Consider the following 20,888-nt stretch of genomic DNA (forward strand, 5'->3'; position numbering starts at 1 on the left):
CGCAGCCCCATGTGTCTTGTATTTGCGATTAGGGATTCGTGTCTTATCAAATATCTAATTAATCTCCGAGACATCTTTTGTTCAGTTTCACTTTATCGGGGGGTTTTCCAAGGGGGGTTTGGCGACAAAGGGCCCTGAATATTTATTCTAATTGTCCAAATTAACTGCTTTCATTTGCATACCAATCGATGCAGCGAGAATATAAGGATGTGGCGTCTTTCTCTCTCTGCCAGAAGCCACATAGATGTTATGGGAACAGTTTTTGAAACTTTAGAAAAAGAAGGGGGCAAAGAGTCACATGCAAATGTTTGAATTTGAAATGCTCTTTGCTCTGGCGCAGTCAAACGGTGGCTGCGTGTTATTTGAATATCAGTGGCCCCCGTATTGAAAGGGTTCAAGGATGCTCTCTGACTTCTTTGTGCTTACCCAGTGCAGCGTCCGACTCTCAAAGAAAAAGCCGGGGAATAATTACAGCGCGGGTCCGGGACTGGGAATACGTCAGGGGAAAGCATCTCATCCACACACCCTCTTTTTTTAAGAGGATGTTAAATTGACCAGAAGGCAATAGAGGGAAATTATTTTCATTTCCTTTTGTCCAACAGCGGCTTCAAGGAGACGGCCAGATAGTGAAAACTACCAAATTAGATAGGCAATTTGAATTTCATCAAAAAATATAAAAGCTTAGCAACACTTACGTAAAAAAAAAAAATGTTGAAATTTCAGCTGTGAGATGGCACATTTAAGAATTCGAGTATATCTATTTTTGGAGAAAAAAAATTTAATGGTTGATATATATTTTTCTAATTTAGATCAAAATCGTTTTTCCGAGTCTGTCAAATAAAATCTGCAATTGTTGCCTAAAAAATATCGCTAATAACCAGAACTAATTGTCCAATTTAGGTCATAATAATTATTATAAATTCTAGTTTCCCCTATAAAATATAACAGTGGGTATTCATAAACACACAAAAAAAAACACAGGTCGCCTTTTGTTTCGTTTGTAGGCTGCATGTACACGCTCGATATTTGGACAGAAATCATATTTGTTGTGTTTGACGCCCGCAAAAAAAAAAAAAAAAAGAAAGGAAAAAAAAATCACAGCTTTCTAGCATTAACACATTGTGTCATGCCATTCTGGGAAACCGGCCAGTACATTTTAAAATCATAAACATATTTAGTAAATATAGCATAGCACCTAATATAATTTGGAACCTAGATAGAATACACTAATTACCCAACAATTCTACATTGTATCCGATTTTAGACGCTGACATTAATTTCATCCATCGCAAAACAAACGCAATATATTGAGTTGGAATTTTAATCGGAAAGAAAAAAATCCAAGAGGATTTTTAGGAATCAACAGCCGTCTAAGCATTACACCTTACAATTTCCACAAAAGACAATACTCAAAGCAAGCAAAAAAAAACTGCAGCAACAGAAATAGTCTTTCTAGCGACACGCTGACCGTTAAAATTACTCACATATTTCCCCCTTAACGGATCATAGCAGCAAATTGCTTGAAATGGTAATCAATTCATTTAGTGCCTTTCATACAGTACACGACACATGGGTGCAACGAGCTGCGTCCGGATATTTACTTGTCGACTGCTTCCCCCTACTGGAGAAAAGGTAGACCTACTGCGCAGTATCTGTAACTTTTAAATATGGAGGGACACTTTGATTACCAAGAACACTATATAAGATATTCCAAACACATTAAACCCAATATGTTGAGAAGGAAAAGAAAAACAAAGTCAGTGCTTTCTATGGGCTCTGTTTTGACTTCTCTCCCTACTCCTGCTCCTGCCCTCCCTCTCCTTCCTCCTTTCTCTGCTTCTGCTCCTCCCATCTGCTGTTCTGCCTCTCCTTCCATCTGTGCTACCTCTGTTCCTCTCCCCACCTCTACTGTGATGCCCGTCGTTACCTCTGTCTTCCCTGCCTGTCTCGCGGCTCCTACTTCTGTCCACGCCGGACTTGGAGCCACTCGGTCTCTCTCTGTCCCTGCTGTTGTGTCTCTTTCTCTCCTGACCTCCTTCCAGCTTGATCTTGTTCTCTGGGCTGCGATTTTGACTCCTGCTCCTTCCCCTCTCTGTCCTTGTTTGTCTATAATCTCTGGACTCCTCTTCGCGACGCTTTTGTCCAGCATGAGGGCTCGGTGACCTGCTTCTATGAGAGGAGGCCCCTTTCTGACTCTTGACTCTCCGCTCGCTCTTAGAGCTGTTATCCCGACAGGAATCGCTTTTCTTGTTCTTCTTTTTCTTTTGGCTCTTGAACTTGCCGTGACTGTCTGAATCGGAGCCACTGTCACTACTGCTACTGCTGCTACTGGAGGAGTCACTGGAGCTGTCACTGCTTTCATGCTTTTTCTTGTGTTTTCTTTTGCTCTTCTTCTTCTGCTTCTTACTCTTCTTCTTCTTGGCCTTCTTCCTGTCCAGGCGATCAAGTTTTCTGTAAAACAAACCAGCAGATGAACATATGATATTTAGATAATTTAAGTTTTTAAATCACATCAAAAGGTTGAACAAAGGAATGCTAAATACTTAATCAAGGTCAATACATTAATCTGATGCATCCCCCGCCTTTTTTAATTATATATTGTATATACTAAGCTAGAAATATGAGGTTTTAAATTTCAAATAGATGGTAAAATCAAAAAAATATTTTAAAAAATGTATTACAAATAATAATTTTTCTCAACTCCTTGAAGCTTTCATACTAAAAAATGGTAAATTATGGTCAGTTTTTACCCAAGGAGCTTCTGTTTCTGCTTGGTCGTTAATGACTTCAGAAATTCCACCTCAGGATCTTCTTCTTCCTCGCTGGCGACATATTCCTGTAAAAGCACACGGCGAACTGACATTGAAACCAAAATGACAACACACACCCACAAATACGACTATATTTCAGCCGGACACCTTTAAACAATGATTCAATTTAGTTTATCAAAGATACACCGGCAGTCTTTTCTGCCTGATGGGTAATATACGTGTGTGTTAAGTGTATCCTCCAATGTGTGCAAAAAAAAAGATGGGAGTGTGAGACAGACAATTACCTGCGATGGATCACAAACAGTAGCGTTCCTACCAAGGACACATTTTTTCAGGGCAAACCCACTGTTTCGCATCTCCGCCATTAACTCAGAGGGGTGCATCGACGGACCTGTTAGCACAAATCACAGCCTCACAGTCCCATTGATGTCAGAGCAATGCCAACCACTATCTCCACAGTGGGAATTTCAGGGGCGGCTTTGTTAACAGAATGGGACATCGAATCAACTCACTCCACTTCCGGCTGAGCAAATCATACAATATCATTCTCTGCCAAAGCAGCGGTTAGAGGAATCAGAATACACAGTAATTACATATTTTTCTCCCGGCACAGGAAGGGGACCATTACGGCACTCCACCATCAACACCATGCACCGACCGGACTCTCCCAGGGTAAACATTATGACGTTACTCAACTTGCTGATTGCACAAGTCAGAATCAGCCCAAGACTGGGAGCTCCAGCTGAAACCCGAGAGGAAAAATACAGTAGGTGTACCTGCTGCAGAGTCTGTGACGGACTAAGGCCAGCACACTCTTTGTGTTCTTTTGTGCTATATATCAGAATTATTTGTACTGTTCTTTTCCCCCATTGCATATTTCAGCAAGTAAAATCTCTACATAACATTGTAATAATTGCATATTTTAAGTGATGCATTGATTATTTTTTTCCTTTTTTTAATATTTACTTTTAATATTTTTTCAATGTGAACGTGTTTATATGATGATGCTTTTTTCAATTCATTAATTACTTGTGTTTGATCATCAAATTAACATTAAATTACATCGACATACATAAACAGAGACAATGCAGCGGAAGCTGTTTAAAATGTCCATTTTAGAGAATCATTGTATTCACTCTACCTGCTGCTTCCTCTGTGGCCACAGAGCTGGCATTGATCCCCGACAGCCCATAGAGAGGACACTCTCGGTCTGTGTTCACATGGCCCCATTTGTGACATTTGATGCATCGCACGTTGCGCACCTGGGAAGTTAACAACAACAGACTTCAATGCAAAGTGTGGAGATGGATGCATATTTATTTAAACAAAACATTCAAACATTGTTAAAATTTTAGTTAAAAATGCACACATATTCAATTAATATCTTAGAATGTAAATGTATGACAAGCTTCGGTCTACTTTCCGAAACATTATAATTTTCAGTAATGCTGACACAGTTGATTTAATACAGTTTTTCCAAATCTTTTGTGACCGACCGCTACTAAAACACATCTGTGTGTTTTTGCGACCCCTTAGTCACAGCTTATGGGTTTTGACAAATTGTGGCTTTTCCTTTCAAACTGTTTCATTTGTAGAATTTTCAGGTACCCAAGGAAATGAAAATATCCAATGTATTTAACAAAAAAAACATGTCTCATTTTGTTTCTTAACATTTTGATCAACTTGTGACCCCCTGTTAAAATGTAACCCCTGGTTGGGAACCACTGTGACACAGATTCTATATGCTTCAAATAAATAACAATCATCACACACCTGGATTCCAAATGGCTGATCTCTAATAGTCATGTCATCCTTCGCATATCTACGTGAGAAAATGAAGGATTAAAAAGAAAGCAAACTCTGGAAGAGTGCTGGATAATAGGCCAAGAAAGTGTAACAGTGTAAAAATATACGACTTACTTCTCTCGAGGAGCCGTCTTCTGCCACTCAAATTTGTACTCTTCCTCTCCTCCCTCCTGAAACACACATTTTCAGTATGGATTTTAGTATGAAACCCTTTCCAGTTATAAATGAGTGAAAGTAAAGAAAAATCTGCATGCATATATACATATAGCGCAATTGCATAGGATCATCATTTACTCTACTTTACCTCTTTTGTTTCCTCTTCAGGAGAGAAGACAATTATGAAGGAAAAACAAAAGTATAAAATGTTAAGCATAATCTCCTTAAGAATCAGGATTTTGGAATCAAGCAAAATATTTAGTAGTATCAGAGATCTAGTGTAATTAAAATGTAAATAATTTACCTTTGGATGCTCCAGGTGGAGCCTCGTACATGAAATTGAGGCCATTTTTAACACGATCATCCCCCATCAACACTCTAGATGTGAGGAAAATAACATTTTCAGCATTTGAAGGATCATTTAGAAAATGTTTCGAAAGTGAATGTTGAGTTAACAAAAACCTTTCCATTAACTGAGACCCTATCAATATGCTTAAAAACGTGTTTAAAATAATGATTCATTATATTAAAGCATTTGTGTCACCTGTTGTTGTAACAATCCTGCTCTTTCATGTACGCCTGCATAAGATCTTCTTGCTTCTTCTTGTCGAAGGTCAGTTTCTGTTCTGCTATCCATACCTGTACGGATTAGGTGAAACTGAGGGTTAATGCACACACACTTTTCAAACATTCCTAAAAACTTCCTTGCCTGACACATAGATACTTATAGAAGTAATATGACTAGTAAAAAATGCAATTTTAGCACTGTATTCACTATTATACTACTGCGCTGTACCTAACCCTTACACCAGGGAGATTATTAGTCAATAAACGAAGTAATTCATGAGCTTTGTTGTTGCCATTTGCTACTATGGGTTGTTATATAGTGGTCAAGTGAATATATTTGGGTCCTGACTGTTCAACGAAAACGTGATCTAAATGACTTTGGGTCTTTGAAATTGTGATTACCATATAAAAAGCATATTTTATAGATGTAACTATTAATGAGGTCACAGAGATTCATCGACAGACAATCGTTGGTTACATACAAATGTTGAATTCATTGCTTTATTTATTAAGTAAACTTGACAAGTTGTACTGTATATAGATAATATAAATTTGGACAATTCGATTTTAATTAAAAAGGACATATACTAGTTACATCTAGACACTATATGTACTGTACATTATTGTAAATTAAATCACAATAACAATCAGAAAAGTGTGTGTAGTCCCCAAATCCTAAAACACATGGTCATAGTATTAATAAGAGTTTTTACTTGATTTGATGTCCTGAATAAAGTCATTATTATATATTACTCATATTAAATATTGTGTGCAGTAGCCTAAATATAACATAAGGCTTATCCATGGCTCTCCTTTTAAAAGACCACGACAACACAGCGAACTAAAAGTCAGTTGAAGTTAACATTGTACCGGTAACGTTAGCTTAGCTTTGGCTATCTTAACTGCAATGCAAACGAAGAATGTACGTAAACTATTTTAGATGGCTCGTCTGTGATTCATAAAGAAAAACTATTCTGCGGTCAACATTTTCTACCAAGTAGGTAATTTGTCAAAGTGGGTCATGTGTGTTTTTGCTAAGCAGCAAACTGCGCTAGCAAAAGCAAAACAAAGTTAGCATAGCTTGCTAGCTCGCAGGCTAATCTGCTCCAGGCAGCAATGCTAACCGGAGCTAACGCTCACCTTTTTGATGTTCGACTTGGACGCAGGATGGAAATCCTTCTTGCACATGAAGTTAGCAAATGACTTCCCCATGGCTGACAACCTATATCGCCACCTAAGTGGAAAGCCAAGCGTTTATTTTTCGGCTAACGGAGTCGCTAGAGTAGCTTCCTCCGCACGTAAACACGTAATCCCGCACGTAAAGACGTCATCACGTAAGTGTGCGTGAAGACAGTTCGAGATTGGTCGAACTACGGAAATCAGTTAATTTTAAATTAAGGGTTATTTATTTGGGTTATTAGTTGCATTACATATTTATTAAAAAACACAGCATGTCACGTAAAAATATGTTTTTATTAAAATAATTTAACAGTGTCGACAAAACAAAAAATCTACATAATTTGATTGGTAATGTAGTTTAAGCATATAGATAGTCATCTGCATCACAGGCAGACTTTCATTGGTGAAAACTTTAGATATAATAGCACAGTAATTATTAAAAAAAAAAAATCTAAAAACTATCTGATGATAAATATCTCGGTCATATATAAATAAAAATATAAATATTTAATCTACTAATCTGGGATGAGGATACAGACTAAACACACTAACATAATGTAAAAAGCGTGATATAATACACCTAGTTTCACCCGATAGACTGTATATAAAAAGGGTTTAACTACGAATATAAACCTCACTTCGGCTCGGTCACGTGACTGTACTGTTTCCGGTGAATTGACCGATGAGAGTGTATAGAAACTGAAATGAAAATAGAAACTTATGGCGAAGGTTCTCGGTCGGACCGGCAAACGTAGGTAAGCTTCCCACATTGTAATGACATAGCAAGCCTGATTTACTGAGGGTTTAACGGCTTTAAATCTGCTTTCATGCCAGTGAGGTGTGTTTTTAAGTCCACTGGCTGCTTATGCTGAGGTAACTTTTAAAATCCTGTTCGTTAAATAACCCAAGCAACCAATTGTTCTTTCTGTTTACTCAGTGTGTGATTCGACATGCAGCCATCCTCTTGTGACACCTTCGTGGCTTTGCCCCCCTCCACTGAGAGACCATGCATCATATTTGGGAAAAACTCTGACAGGCCTTGTGATGAAGTCCAGGAGGTGGTGTATTTTCCAGCCAAAGACTATGCTGCAGGGCATAAGGTCGAGGTGGGTGACACCAGACAGCTTGTTATTTTATTCTATTTCCCACATTGGGACTGCTCTTCGGTGAAAGTGCCATTGGATAACCATTAAAAGATATTTATTTTTTTGCCCCTGTGCCTTCTTCCTCCTGTGAACAGTGCACCTACATAGAGATTGAGCAGGCTACCCACACGTACGCTGTTGTGTTGAGCAAGCCAGCGTGGTTGTGGGGCGCAGAAATGGGTGCAAACGAGCATCAAGTGTGCATTGGAAATGAAGCAGTGTGGGGCAGAGAGAGTGCAGATGGTGACGAAGCACTTCTGGGCATGGATCTTGTCAGGTAAAGCCCCTTTAAAAGTTACACTTTGTCTACCATCAACTTAAGGTGCAAAGGGCAAATGTAATAACATGGTACCATCCAGACACAATTGTTTTTTTCATTCTTAAGGATACATTTTGTGAGAAACACTCAAAAGACGAAGCAACAAACAGAAAATCTGCAACTCTGTAATTTTCCAGGATTGGACTCGAGAGAGCCGATACAGCTGAGAAAGCTGTGGGTGTTATTACCGAGCTGCTGGAGAAATATGGCCAGGGAGGATCTTGCATGGAGGATGAGAGTAGCTTTACCTACCACAACAGCTTCCTCATCTCAGACAGGAAGGAGGCGTGGCTGCTGGAGACATCAGGGAAGCACTGGGCAGCGGAGAGAGTGGAAGGTAATGAGAAAAAGACCGATACCACGGGACACACAAAGTATGTGAACAGGAGCGTCTACTTACTTTTGGAAACGTCAATTACACTTTAATCAAACATCAATGTAAGCACTCCAGAAAATGTGTGAAACAATGACATTATGCTTTAATAAGCAGTCATGTAAATTATTAGCTGCGTCACACTTCCTAACAATGTTGAGCTTTATTCTCTATGGAGTGAAAAAAGGCCTCATATCATATTAATAATAATATTTTGATTCCATAAAGAGTCTGACTTCCATCAGAATGACTGACTTTTACAGTTTCAAAGCCCTCAGGTCTCCAGGACTCTTGACTGTCACCTGGAACACACAAAACCTTTATAAGCACAAGGCCAAATATTTTGTATAATTATTACATGGATTATTAGTTCACACTGTTCTTTGTATAAAGGTCTAGATTTCAGGTCTATCTATATTCACCTGAAATCACTATCATGATTCATTTTCACATTTGCCCCATAACAATTCACTAAAATGATATATTGTTAAATGCACAGTGGAGCGCTTATCAATGTTTTTTTTAATACTCTTTATTTACCTTTTTTGGAGAAAAAACAAACAAAATAATTGTGTTGACATTTACTTAAATAATCATACATTTAGTTTGTATAGGTAAGAATAAAATAAAAAAGATAATAAGAAAAAAATAAGAAATTAATGGATTATTTCTGCTTAACATTTAAGAGCATTTCTAGACATTTAGTTACTTAAACAGGAAAATCAAACTAAAATGGTAAAATACTTTCCTGTACTTGAAAGACCGTGCTGGCTGTCGTCCGCCATCTTGTCTGTAGTCCTGGGTTTCCTTCCTTTTGTCTGAATTAGCAGATCAATAGATGCAGAATAATTTGGACACTTCAATTATTGCACTTCTTATGAAGCTTATGAATAATGGTAAGTTTTAATGTTGGTGGCTCATCATCTCGTTTTTACACTCCTCAAGCTGGATATCGCAACATCTCCAACCAGTACGGCATAACGACTAAGATCGACAAGGAACATCCAGAGATGAGGGAGTACGCACGAAGCCAGGGCTGGTGGGACGGGGAGACTCCGTTCAACTTCGCTGCCGTCTACTCCTTCATGACTACAGCCAGAATCGAAGCCTCCGGGAGCCGCTTCTGTGAGGGGAAGAAGTTACTGGAGAAAAACAACGGTTAGTACTCCACCGTGGAGGAAAAAGGGTCACATGACTTGTTCCAACACACATTTTGATTTTGTCTACTGTAGGTCACATCACCGCTGAGACGATGATGGACATCCTGAGGGACAAAGATAGTGGCATAAACATGGAGGGCATGTTCATGACGACAGGCAGCATGGTGTCGGTGATCCCTACGGATCCGGATCTGCCAGCGGTTCACTATTTCACAGCAACTCCAGACCCCGAAAGGTACAGCGCTTGATCTAAGGTCGGCTGATGATGATGCACCCCTTTGAGTTCTCGTTGACAGCAGTAAATGTTTTAATAAGCGATTCTTTTGCACGCCAGGTCCGTGTTCAAACCTTTCATCTTCGTAAAGAACATTAATGAGCTGAAGGAGACGACCTCTCCCAGTTACGGCGCAGACGACCCTGTAAAGAAGAAACCCCGCTTCCAGACGAAGCCTGACCGCAAACACCTGTTGTTTGTCAAACACGAGCTGGTGGCCGCCATCGTCGAATCCTTCAAGGTTTAACCGTTTAGTTCCAGCCTCCAGTTCACCTAAATCCGTCACTTGACTTAGTGCGGTCGTGGTCTGCTGGAAACGTACTTATAATATGTTTGCTTTTTGTCAATAGGACAGAGGAAAGAAGATCACAGAAAGACTGAAGCAGCTGGAGAAGGAGAAGATGAAGGAGATGGAGGAGATTCTCTCACATGGTATTGAGCAACCAGATTTCTTTGCGAATCTGTTCTCAAGCTGTGTTCAGGAGGAGATGGATGCCTATGGCAAAAGCTGAAACCACAACATGTATTCAGGGTGACGGTGGCTTCTAGTCAGGACCAAGTACAAACACGCTTGTAAATGAATCACAACACAACAGTAACACTTGTATTATAATAAAGCAGGATTATAATATAACATTATGGACTAAATGTTGACTTTTATATATTGACATAATTGGTCAGAATTACAGGAAAGGACAAATTAATTATCTGAGACGTGATTTAAATGTTTGTTAATAACATTTATTTAAAAGAAAATCCATAACATAAATATGCAGCGTTTGACAGAATGTGTTTATTAAAAAGACCCTTTTTCTCGACTTAATGTGAGTGAATAAAACACACACTGCTGCACTTGGCAACACATGTATTATGAAGCAGTATAATAATATACTTATATTATTATTTACCTGAGAAAAAAAAGAGTTACAGCAGCCTTTAGTTTCCCAACAACAACAGGGGCATTATTATTATTAGACAGTGCAGTCAGTGCGGTTGCTTTGGGGCCCATGGGGGGACCATAGAGAGATAGCGGGCCCTACAACAATGTGATGGGCATAGAACAGGACATTCCCAGTATAATACACCTACGGTCAAAAAATAACTTATATGTAGCCTCGAACAGGCAAACATTTTTGGTAAAATAGTCAGTAGCAATCTTTAAAATATAAACTATAAAAACGATTCAATTGAATAAAACAATTCTTATTTACTGGGCAATATGTATGTTGATGTTGTCCAATGTCAAGTCCCTTTTTCATCATGTGATTAGACGATATACAGCAGCTGGTTTAGGCACAAAATCTATCAAGACTGACAAGCTGAGACGCATCTGCAAGCCAGGCGAGTCATGCTTTTCAAAAAATAAACACTTTCATGTCAACACATGCAGGAACACTGAGTTCTCACACTCTTTTTGTACGGTTATCACTTATTATTAATTTTTTTTAAAGTGGCACTTTGCTTTTGTTGTCACTTAAAAAGTAATAAAACCATTTTGACACTAACATAGCACTGGTAAACACTTTAACCACAGTTCCACATCAGTGGCGAGTCGTGTTAAAATGCAGGTTATCACAGCTACAATACTCGCGCTTCATGCTACATTTCCAGTTAACTAAGTGTGGAAACTAAGCTAATCGTGAGTTGAATGGATTTTAAAGACACTTAACTAGAATAAGCACCTCACGGTCGTATTCATGTTGCAGTTTACATCCATGTCCGTCCAACAATCTTATCATCTTTCTGTCCCATTAGACATGAAATTGTTGATAGCATATTAACTCTTGAGTTATGGCCAAAAAGGGGTTTTGTGAGGTCGCAGTGACCTTGGCATTTGAAGTTTGACCACCAAAATCAGTTCATCCTTGAGTCCAAGTGAACGAAATTCTGCTCAAGGCGTTCCTGAGAAAGGACCGGACGAACATACAACCTGAAACACGATGCATTTAGTCACAGCTGTCGGCGGTGCGAAGGCAGAGACATAAAAACGGACGCAGCGTTACCGCATCTTTCCCCTTTTTTCTTTTGGCAAGTAGCTTTGGTGGAAGTGTCCCAGTGAAGGAAGTAATACATTCAGCAGACTGGGATTTCTTTTGCCTGCACCTAGAATTTGTTTTGGAAGGACAGCTATTTGTGCGTCGTCACTCCCAAAATGACACAACATAAAATAAAACAACTTATAAAATCCAAGTGCAAATAGCGACTGCATAAAAACGCTTCCAAAGAGTCTTTGAAAAAAAAATAAATAAGATTGGCTCTTAATTTTGTAGATTAGGTCATCAGTCCTTTTCACTTATGTTAATATTTTTCTCACCAGCTTCAATACAACGCAGTCAAACAGCACAAGTCAAACTATTTGACAGGTTTTCACAAAGTGAGGGATTATAATCCCTATTTCAGGGACTCCAACTTTAGGTTCCACCTAAAAATGAATGGCTAAAGAGGTTTACTGAACTGTACGATTACCCGATCGACTCAAGATCTCAGCAGTTATCCTGGTAAGTGAGATGTTAAATGTAAAACTGCAAAAATAAACACATGCAGATAAAAAAAAGGCTCATTCCCTTTCAGACCAACTTCAGTCAATCCATTGTTACTGGCATTTTAAGTTTGAAAGCGTTTAGTCTGTTGCACTTGTGAACACAGAAGCTGCATAGTAGTGCAACTACAATTCTCCGTCCGGGTGCAGTTTCTTCTTAAAAGTCGGTACTGATTCTCATGTTGTCCGACCTGAAGATGCATTAAGTAGTTAATTACCTTTGGTAAAAAAAAAGTGAAAAGAAATGTGGATGTTGACCCTTGTGTCTCATGTCATGAAGCGGTAATAAAGGCGACAGTCTTGAAAGCCATGTTCCTGCTTGATGTGCTGGAGCACGCCACCCTGCTGTAACCGTGTCCCGTAGAGAACCGCCTCACCGGCGTCCTGAGCCAAGCCCACCCGCTGGAGCCACTCCACAAGTTCACAGCCAAGAAAACAGTCCACCAAACCCCTACCACACCTGAAAGTCAAAGGAAAATTCACTCAAAAGGTCTACCGCCACAAAAAGCAGAGAAAAGAAGCAAACAGCACACTCAGACATTCCAGACATCAGAGACGATTTTGCCCATCAACCTCTGACCAGAGCAGCAGTGAGTGAGACGACGTGCTCTCACCTTCTCTTTTTGACAATGTCATGAAAACACTGGTCCTTGTGGTATTTGGTGAACTGGGTGCAGGTCATCCTGATCTCCTCAGGAAACTCAGTCTGCAGCTGTTCTTTCTTCTTTCCATACCACAGATCATGTAACCTAAAACACATGTAGATAAACAGAGTACAGCGTGTGTGTGTACACATGGTATAGATACACACAGTATTATAGTATGTAGAGTGTGGCGTAGGTTCATAACACAAATGCTCTTTACCTCTTCTTAAATGGCAGTATAATCAAATGCTTGTCCAGCCCAAACAGAGCAAAGGAGAGGAAACCCTGGAGACAGAAAACAGATCATAAATAAATGAATAAATGCTCACGGTGTTTGTACCACAGTATCTGGAAAACCAACCTGTCCATAGTTGGCAAAAGCACAGAAGAACTGCAGCTCCAAGTAGAGTTTCCCAGGAACCGGATTCAGGAGCAGCCACAAGCAGCTGGACAGGTTCTGTCAGAGAATTTACAGGAAGGTTGTGTGTTTTTTACGGCCTAGTGTGTAGCATGTGGTGACATCTAGTGGTGATGTTGCAGATTGCAACCAAGTGAAACTTCTCCTAATCGCCAAGCGGGGAACTACGGTGGCCGACGTGAAAACACAAAAGAATGAACAGCCTTTTCTAGAGCCAGTGTTTGGTTGGTCCCTTCTCGACTACTGTAGAAACATGGCAGCTGATCATAAACACACATTCATATTCTAATGTGATTAGAAACTAAAGAAAACTAATATTATATTCCATTTCTGCCAATAGATCCCCCTAAATGCACATTTTATCACATTCCACAGGATATATTGGTCATATCTAATATATTTCTTATCTGTTAAGACCAATAAATACTAATCCAAACAGAAGAATCTATTAATGGGTTCCTTTGGAGGAGGCTTCCACCGAAATTGAGTGTGTGAGTTGGAAATTACACGGCTGAGCCATAAGTGTCCGATTTGGCTTGTGATGCAATAAATATAATAATGCAGGCAGTAAGGCTGTCACTGTCACTGTAAGAGTGAAAGGTGGTGGTTAACTCACAGCAAGCATGTTGACAGTCAGAAGCAGACACAAGAGCACATGACGGGCCACTTGGCTATCTGCGACCTGTTGGCGCTCTTCCACTTGGACAAGCAGACAGTCTGTGGACTCACAGTTATTCTCACATTGGCCTGAAGGGGGCAGAAGAACAGAGATTTAGAATGCAGAATCTGGTTCATTGTAGAGAAACAAAGTAGATAATTCACTGGTGATATATTTAGATTTTACTTATTGTGGTATTGTTGCTTATCAATACCTGTAAGAGTGGTTGGTGTGTCTTGGATATTTGTGCTGATGATCATGTCAGGCATGGGCTGGGTTGGAGCGCACTCACATTGCAGGCACGCTGATAAAAAAAAAGGTGATAAGAGAGTGAGATTGTTACTTTGCTCCCAACATCACACTGTAAGGACTGCAGTACAATATGAGAGGAATACAAGTAATTCAATGTAGGGATTAATGAAGCTAAGCATAAATTGTTAAGTTGGGAAAACAACAATATTTTCATGCAACTTTTTTATTATTATTCAGCTCCCACTCTAAAAAGTACTTGGATCAATTGCAATGACATGCTGGAATAATTATATATTATAACAACATAGTATCCAACAAATCACGTTCATATAAAGAATATTTTTTCCCTTCAACACTGGTTTGCTTCTATTGTAACAGAAGACCAATAATGTAACAAAGACACGCCGTGGAGGTTCAATAACAAAGTAAAAGTGAAGTGTTTTGAAAGCAACGTTTGTCAGATATAATCTGTTCAGTGTTGCATTGCCTATTTTGAATAACTAACCACACAGGAACATCAGATGTCAGTTTCCTTCAGATAATGGCATCTAAAAAAATGTTGTCCTTCCTTTTTTTTCTTTGTTTACTTTGTGATTGTAACACTGCTTTTGTAATTGAAATAATCTGCAGGGGAAGATCATCAGACAGATGTGATGGATGACTTGTAGATATGGGTCTTAACTAGGCTTGGACTGGTTTAAACGTTTTCAAACCGGTCTGATACAAACCCAAAGACCAGACCGATGCCTTTCGCACTAGGCATCGCACTTGCCATAGCAGACCCCAGTGATACATACATTTTTCCACACAGAAGATTGCGCCGTAATCATGGAAAGGAGAGTCAAAAATATGCGTAACGCCTCTGTCTTGCCATCCTCGGCTTGTTCGGCAGCGGGGCGGCCACATTTTGCGCACCAGCCGAGTGGACACTCGCCAATCGGTTTAGAAATAAACACAATATTATTTGAATCACTTGTCATTATTGCTGCTCATTACTAATGAAAGACACGTTGGATTTAGTGCCTTGACGCCGTTGGCACAGGTAGCTGATGTTTTTAGTTTTCTATACGTGTCATAAGGACAAATGCGGGTTCAACCGGTTTGTGCATACATTAAATCCCCGTACACTAAACCGAACCGGTTAAACCAGATATCGGCCCTACCCTATTCTTGACTTTTTGTGTTGAATAAAAACCTCAGTTAAAGTGTTCCCATTAGAAAAAGTACCTCTGTCGGGATCTCCTGATGGGGTGACCGGCTCAAATAGGTTTTCTGGTTCAACCTCGGTTACAAGATCTTCTGCAGAGTTCGTCTCTTGGTCGTCGCTGGCCCAGCTTCCTCTACTGAGACCCACGAGAGAGCTTCCTCCCAGCAGAATACTGAGGGAAACTACAACCGTGGTGCAGATTATCTGCCAAAGAACACACATAAACAGACATGCAAACTTTGAAGTAATTCTCTGCCGGGTTCAAAAACTGTTCTTAAATGGTAGAAAACAGGTATGATTTCAATGTATGCGGTTACCTGTGGTTTGCCGTAAAAATGAGCAGGGTCAATTGTGCCGGGCATTTTTTCCCCAGAAATGAGCAACGCAGCAGTTACTAAGGCTGGAACCCTGTTAATGTAGAGACAAAATTAACAATATCACTGACAGTATTCAGAATGTAACATGTCAAACCAGCTCAACCACACCCAATTGCAGGAATTTAAAAGTTTATTTGATCATCACTCCTGTAAAATCACCATCTGTGCTCTTGATCATAGTTCTGAAAATGCAGAAAATGCAGATATCAGCTAAGGAATCCTAAAAATAACTTCTATTTCAAAGAGTTTATTCTGATCCTCCGTCTTTTAGTGAACCAGACAAACGAGCTGAGTTTCATTTCTGTGTTCAGTCTTGTTTAAAAGTCACTTACCCCCAGCCTGCGATGACAAACAAGCCTGGTGAGACTTTCACATCCTCAACATGTTTCACGAGCAAAAGAGACAGCATTATTAAACCTGCAACGACAAAATACGCAAGATTAAATCAGCAAAAAAACTTAAAATTTCAGATCTCAATCACGACACATGAAAGTAGTGTAACGTCAGCATACCTGGCCAAATGTAGGTGCTGAACAGTGAGACGCACAACAATGTGAATGTGAGGACTTGGCCCACGAAGTTGTCTTCTTTCACCACAAAGTTCCACAGGATCATTCCAATGCAAGTTAGAAACTAGAGACCATACAACTAAGTTACACATGCAAGCAGATGTCTTGTCTATTCAATTAATTCATAAGAATAAATCCATTTAGTCAGTATACAAGTGGGCTCACCTGCGCCAAGAAAAGGTTGAGCGTAAACATGTGAGGTAGCCTTTTGAATTTGTTACTTAAAAACATGACGGCAATTGTCCACACCTGTCAAGAGAAAACACATGTTTTCAAATGATTTATGTTTAATTACTTAAGAAAACATTGTACAGATGAACACTGCTGTTTATTCCACTGCATATCCATTGTTGGATGCAAAGGAAACGGTGAAATTACGCAACAGAATGACATATTTAAGAAACGCTGAAAATGAATAATGAAAGTAGGAGAAACTGCAGAATACAAATACTGAAAATAGAAAATTAATGAGGAAGTAGGTGTATAAGTCAGTTGAGCATCTGTTCGGCCACACATCCTCTAAATGACTCAATGTTTTAACGTTGAACGGTGAATTGTGCCGTTGTGGAACTCAATAAAAGGCCTGCTTTCAGTTCTGAAGTTTGAGATACAACAAAAATAACCAAAACGGACGATAAAAAAGTCAGTTATAATAGATATGCCGTCAACAGGTTTACATATAATCACACTTAAGTGTATACTTTTGACTCACCAGTGCCACCAAGGTCACTATGCTTATGTCAAAGCTGACATTCTGCAGTGAATTCATCAGAAGCTGAGGATCCATCCAACGCATTGTAAGCAGCCAGGCGGACACATACATTATTGGAGCTGAGAGAAAAGTGCTGATCACCATTCCAGAGGTTACCTGTTGAAGGCAAAAACACATTTGGTGAGTAAAAAAAATAATTGTTGAGCATCTGCATGGCAGACATGCAGGAGGTAAATGTGAGCAACTCACAAGTTGTAGCTCTGTGTTATAATAGACGGCGTAGATGGCCACACTTGGTGCGGTGGGAAACACCCCATAAAGAAAGGCATAGTTGGAGAGGCTGGAGTGGTTCACATCGCTGGTGTTGCTGTTGTCCAACAGATCCACCATTTCCTTACAAATCAGTGGCATCAGCAACCTGAAAGTCCAATCACAATTCTGATGTCATGAACCATTATCTGAGGGGTTAGTTGACACTGCGCTGGAAAATGCAGTCTACTAAAAATATTTACATGTGTAAACCAGCCATTAAGGTAAATGGCTTGTGGTGTGAGACCTGAGTCACCCAAAGCATCAGCACAAAACATGTCGGGAGCACTTTACAAAGCCTGCTGACTCTACTGGAGCATGTGTCATTATTAAAAGGTCACACGATAAGAAAATGATCTCTTGTACAAACATCAGGTGCAGTGACGGCGGGTTTTTCCACTCACAGTTTTGCCGTCAAGAGCAATATCAGTGACACGACTGTGGATTTGGTTAATTTCCCCAGCTGTCCCACCATGGACAGACCCAAGTAGAACAGAGCTGCTCCCCCGAAAGAGTTGGCCAAGCCATCCACAAAGTCAGCCATAAAGGGAGGAATTGTCTGGTGCAGGGCAAAGTGGGCGATGATGCCGATGACGACCATGAACACTATGGGGTTCTTCAGGACCTGCCAAACCACAAGGCCCACGATGAGGAGTTTTCCTTGCTGGTGGTTTCCCTGATTCTTCCACTTCTGGATCTCGCAGAAGGCGAAGCCAATGGGGTTCAGAAGCATGAGGGAGACCGGGGCAACCAGGTAGATGTACTGGAGATACTCTGGGTATGTGCTCTTGTAGAGCGCCTCAACTGTGGATAAAGGTGAAGACAAATTTATTAGTATCAACAAAGGCAGGGAATTAAATATAAGTAAGTAAAAATAAAAGTATAACTGGATTTTAGGCTCCATCATACAAAGCTGCATGTCCAGACTAACAGAAATATTTTGGTTTACACACATCTCCATGTGAAAACTTGTACATAAAAAGGTCCCGGGGTCGTGATGTTGGCCAGGATCCCTGTGTGCTTGTTTTGTTTGAATGACAAAACCCCTTTTCAAAGAAAAATCTCTAAATTTGAGGATCTGCTTTTTCTGCATAATTGTCAGTTATTCAATCAGCTTAACTGGGTTTGTTTATTAGTGAAATAACTGCCTGAGAAGACAATTAGAAGCCTTAGTGTGATGCAAACTGGCCATTACTGCATAGTAACATAAACCCTTTTCTCCTCAAAATCTGACAGCTCTCCATTACAACTAAGAAAGAAACAACAAAGATGTGTTTATATGTCTGCAAATGTAAACAGTACATAAATAAGGAATCCCACCTTGCTCAGAAATTATCGCATTAGGAGTGTTGCTGCATGAATGCAGTGTAAACAAGGGAGGGCCCTGGGAGAAGTTATGTACGACAAATGAAGCATGAACTTGTTTGGGCAAACATTGGCGGGGTGGTAGGTTTAAGTACACTTACCAATCGGATATCCCAAGGCGAAGTCGTTGCTTTGGGTGGCGAATATCGAGAAGAGCCCGGCCTTGCCGTAGCGACTCCCAGGACTGGCGACGATCAGCGTGAGGACGCAGACCAGGAAGAACACCGACACCTTGGCGACGAGGATGCTCCACAGGAACGGCCAGACCACGTTACCGAAGTCCAACACGACCATGTTCTTGAACAGCAGCGCCGGGAGGGCGAACTTGGACACGAAATTCCCCAGTCCTTTAGCCTGCGTGGACGTGATGACGTTCGCCCTCCCTGCGATGTACCCGCATAATATGATCCCAAAACACTCCAGGAGGGCCGGCAGGAGCTTATCGATGGACATGCTGGCGGAGGGGGCGGAGGAGTCCGGCTCGACCCCCTCGTGGGAAGAGTTTCTGCCCGGCGCCTCCGTCGTCATCATCATCATCATCATGCAGACTCCGGTGTGACCGCAGTCGTGTTCATGTCTAGCTCGGCGTCTCCGGATACTAAGAGAGACAGATAATTAGCTTAAAGTCAAGAGCAGACATAGCCAGACCACCGTTAGTTAACCTAAATCAAAATAACGTCACTGACTTAGTAAACACATTATGTCTCACCTCTGAGTGCAGAAAGTTCCCCTTCTCGTTCCGCTACCACGCGTTAGTCAAATGTCATTCAAAACATGCTAACGCTAGCTTAAAGGAGCTGGACCGAGGTCTGGCCCACATTCACGCTGTTCGCCGGAATTAACAACGCGGAGTTACAAAACTTTTAAAGTCAACACTGTTATAAAAACGTTTCTGGACGAGCTAGCTACCTTGTTTGTACTTGGAGTTACATACTAGTAACGGGCGTCTAGTTCCCTCCCAGCAAGCAACTGTCAACAGCCACGATTCAACCAATGGCGTTATCCCAGTGGGGCGGGGCTTATCCTACAGACACGCCCCAGGCAACACGTGGTTTGTTTCTCCAAATACAAACGGAAGTGGAAGCAGTCAATTTCTATGTAAAGAAAGTACTTCTTTGTTTTTATTACTTTAGAATAAACATTTCAGAAATCAAAATATTCCCCTCATATAAATGGCTTTTATAATTGTGAGCAGTCCTCAGCCTTACCACAGATTTAAAATGCTTGTATGTACATTTTATTGTGAAGAGTTACATTACAAACACACATATATATATATAATTATTACTTCTTTTATCTTTAACAGCCAACGAAAAGTCAGTTGGAAGTCATCCCCCTATACACTTCCACCTATCCACTCAATATTTTTTATGTAAACAATGGATCATCTTACTGTGACATTAATGTGACAGGGCTCATTTGTTGGGATTAATCCAATAACACTTTAACTCAAGTCTGCACCGTCCCTCAGCTTTTTACATTTGCTGTCTAACAGCTTGTTTTTGTTTTACCACCTGCATCTTTGACTGTTTTGCCTCTGTCAAACTGCTGGATTACTCTGAAGGTGCAAGGGAACCAAATCTGCGTTTGTATTTGAATGTCAAATTAGAGTTGAGTTAACAGAAAAATAAACACATGTAAATAGTACAGCGTGTTCTCCTCCAGCAACACACAGTGGTGAACACTCCCCATGAGAACCCTGTTGTTCAGAGTTCACCTGGACTCTGCTTAGCCTCCTCTCTCTCTCCCATAAAATAAATAAATAAATACAAATAAATGTATTACTCATTGCTTGTTTGTATATCCTTACTTTAGTATTTTGCACTTTGTATCTTAGCACTTATCTTTGTTGTGTAGGAGCTTTGGGCGTGCTTGAAACTTGTTCTTATGAAATCCTGATTGTACTGATAGCAATATAGTATTGCACTTTTTTCCAACAAATGTACTTATTATAAGTTGCTTTAGATAAACATGCCTGCTAAATGTAAATGTAAATAAAGAAAGGCATTACTGGAGAGGGAAATGCTGTTTCAGAAAGCTGGTGTTTCTATTGTCTGTGCAGATCCCCCGTGTCCTTACTAATCAGGG

The 20,888-nt window shown here is 40.2% G+C and overlaps 3 protein-coding genes across 4 annotated transcripts; 1 reads left to right on the forward strand and 2 right to left on the reverse strand.

The window, feature by feature from the left end:
• Positions 1 to 1,307: 1,307 nt before the first annotated feature.
• On the reverse strand, positions 1,308 to 6,610 carry cirsr (corepressor of RBPJ and splicing regulator). Its single transcript, XM_084022046.1, has 10 exons — positions 6,441 to 6,610; positions 5,278 to 5,372; positions 5,038 to 5,111; positions 4,882 to 4,895; positions 4,692 to 4,747; positions 4,545 to 4,593; positions 3,913 to 4,033; positions 3,056 to 3,162; positions 2,751 to 2,836; positions 1,308 to 2,451 (listed from the first exon to the last, which is right to left on the reverse strand). The coding sequence occupies exons 1-10, from the start codon at positions 6,510 to 6,512 to the stop codon at positions 1,758 to 1,760; spliced, it is 1,368 nt and encodes a 455-aa protein (XP_083878172.1). The 5' UTR covers positions 6,513 to 6,610; the 3' UTR covers positions 1,308 to 1,757.
• A 519-nt stretch (positions 6,611 to 7,129) lies between these two features.
• Positions 7,130 to 11,974, forward strand: scrn3 (secernin 3). 2 transcript variants are annotated; one of them, XM_084022048.1, is made up of 8 exons: positions 7,130 to 7,234; positions 7,417 to 7,585; positions 7,720 to 7,901; positions 8,081 to 8,280; positions 9,262 to 9,474; positions 9,549 to 9,711; positions 9,811 to 9,991; positions 10,101 to 11,974. In XM_084022048.1, exons 2-8 carry the CDS (start codon positions 7,430 to 7,432, stop codon positions 10,260 to 10,262), a joined length of 1,257 nt encoding a protein of 418 aa, XP_083878174.1. In that variant the 5' UTR covers positions 7,130 to 7,234; positions 7,417 to 7,429; the 3' UTR covers positions 10,263 to 11,974. The 2 variants fall into 2 exon arrangements, with proteins under 2 accessions (XP_083878174.1, XP_083878175.1); XM_084022049.1 differs by having other exon boundaries at positions 7,211 to 7,230.
• Positions 11,975 to 12,120: 146 nt separating this feature from the next.
• gpr155a (G protein-coupled receptor 155a) lies at positions 12,121 to 19,747 on the reverse strand. Its single transcript, XM_084022039.1, has 16 exons — positions 19,510 to 19,747; positions 18,902 to 19,398; positions 17,840 to 18,239; positions 17,376 to 17,544; positions 17,127 to 17,282; positions 16,580 to 16,663; positions 16,358 to 16,478; positions 16,178 to 16,262; positions 15,786 to 15,876; positions 15,489 to 15,672; positions 14,224 to 14,313; positions 13,968 to 14,098; positions 13,295 to 13,390; positions 13,154 to 13,218; positions 12,904 to 13,038; positions 12,121 to 12,749 (listed from the first exon to the last, which is right to left on the reverse strand). The coding sequence occupies exons 2-16, from the start codon at positions 19,341 to 19,343 to the stop codon at positions 12,557 to 12,559; spliced, it is 2,442 nt and encodes an 813-aa protein (XP_083878165.1). The 5' UTR covers positions 19,344 to 19,398; positions 19,510 to 19,747; the 3' UTR covers positions 12,121 to 12,556.
• Positions 19,748 to 20,888: the final 1,141 nt, after the last annotated feature.

This window comes from Eutrigla gurnardus, assembly GCF_963514095.1.
Source record: "Eutrigla gurnardus genome assembly, chromosome: 12".
Classification (NCBI taxonomy): Eukaryota; Metazoa; Chordata; class Actinopteri; order Perciformes; family Triglidae; genus Eutrigla; species Eutrigla gurnardus.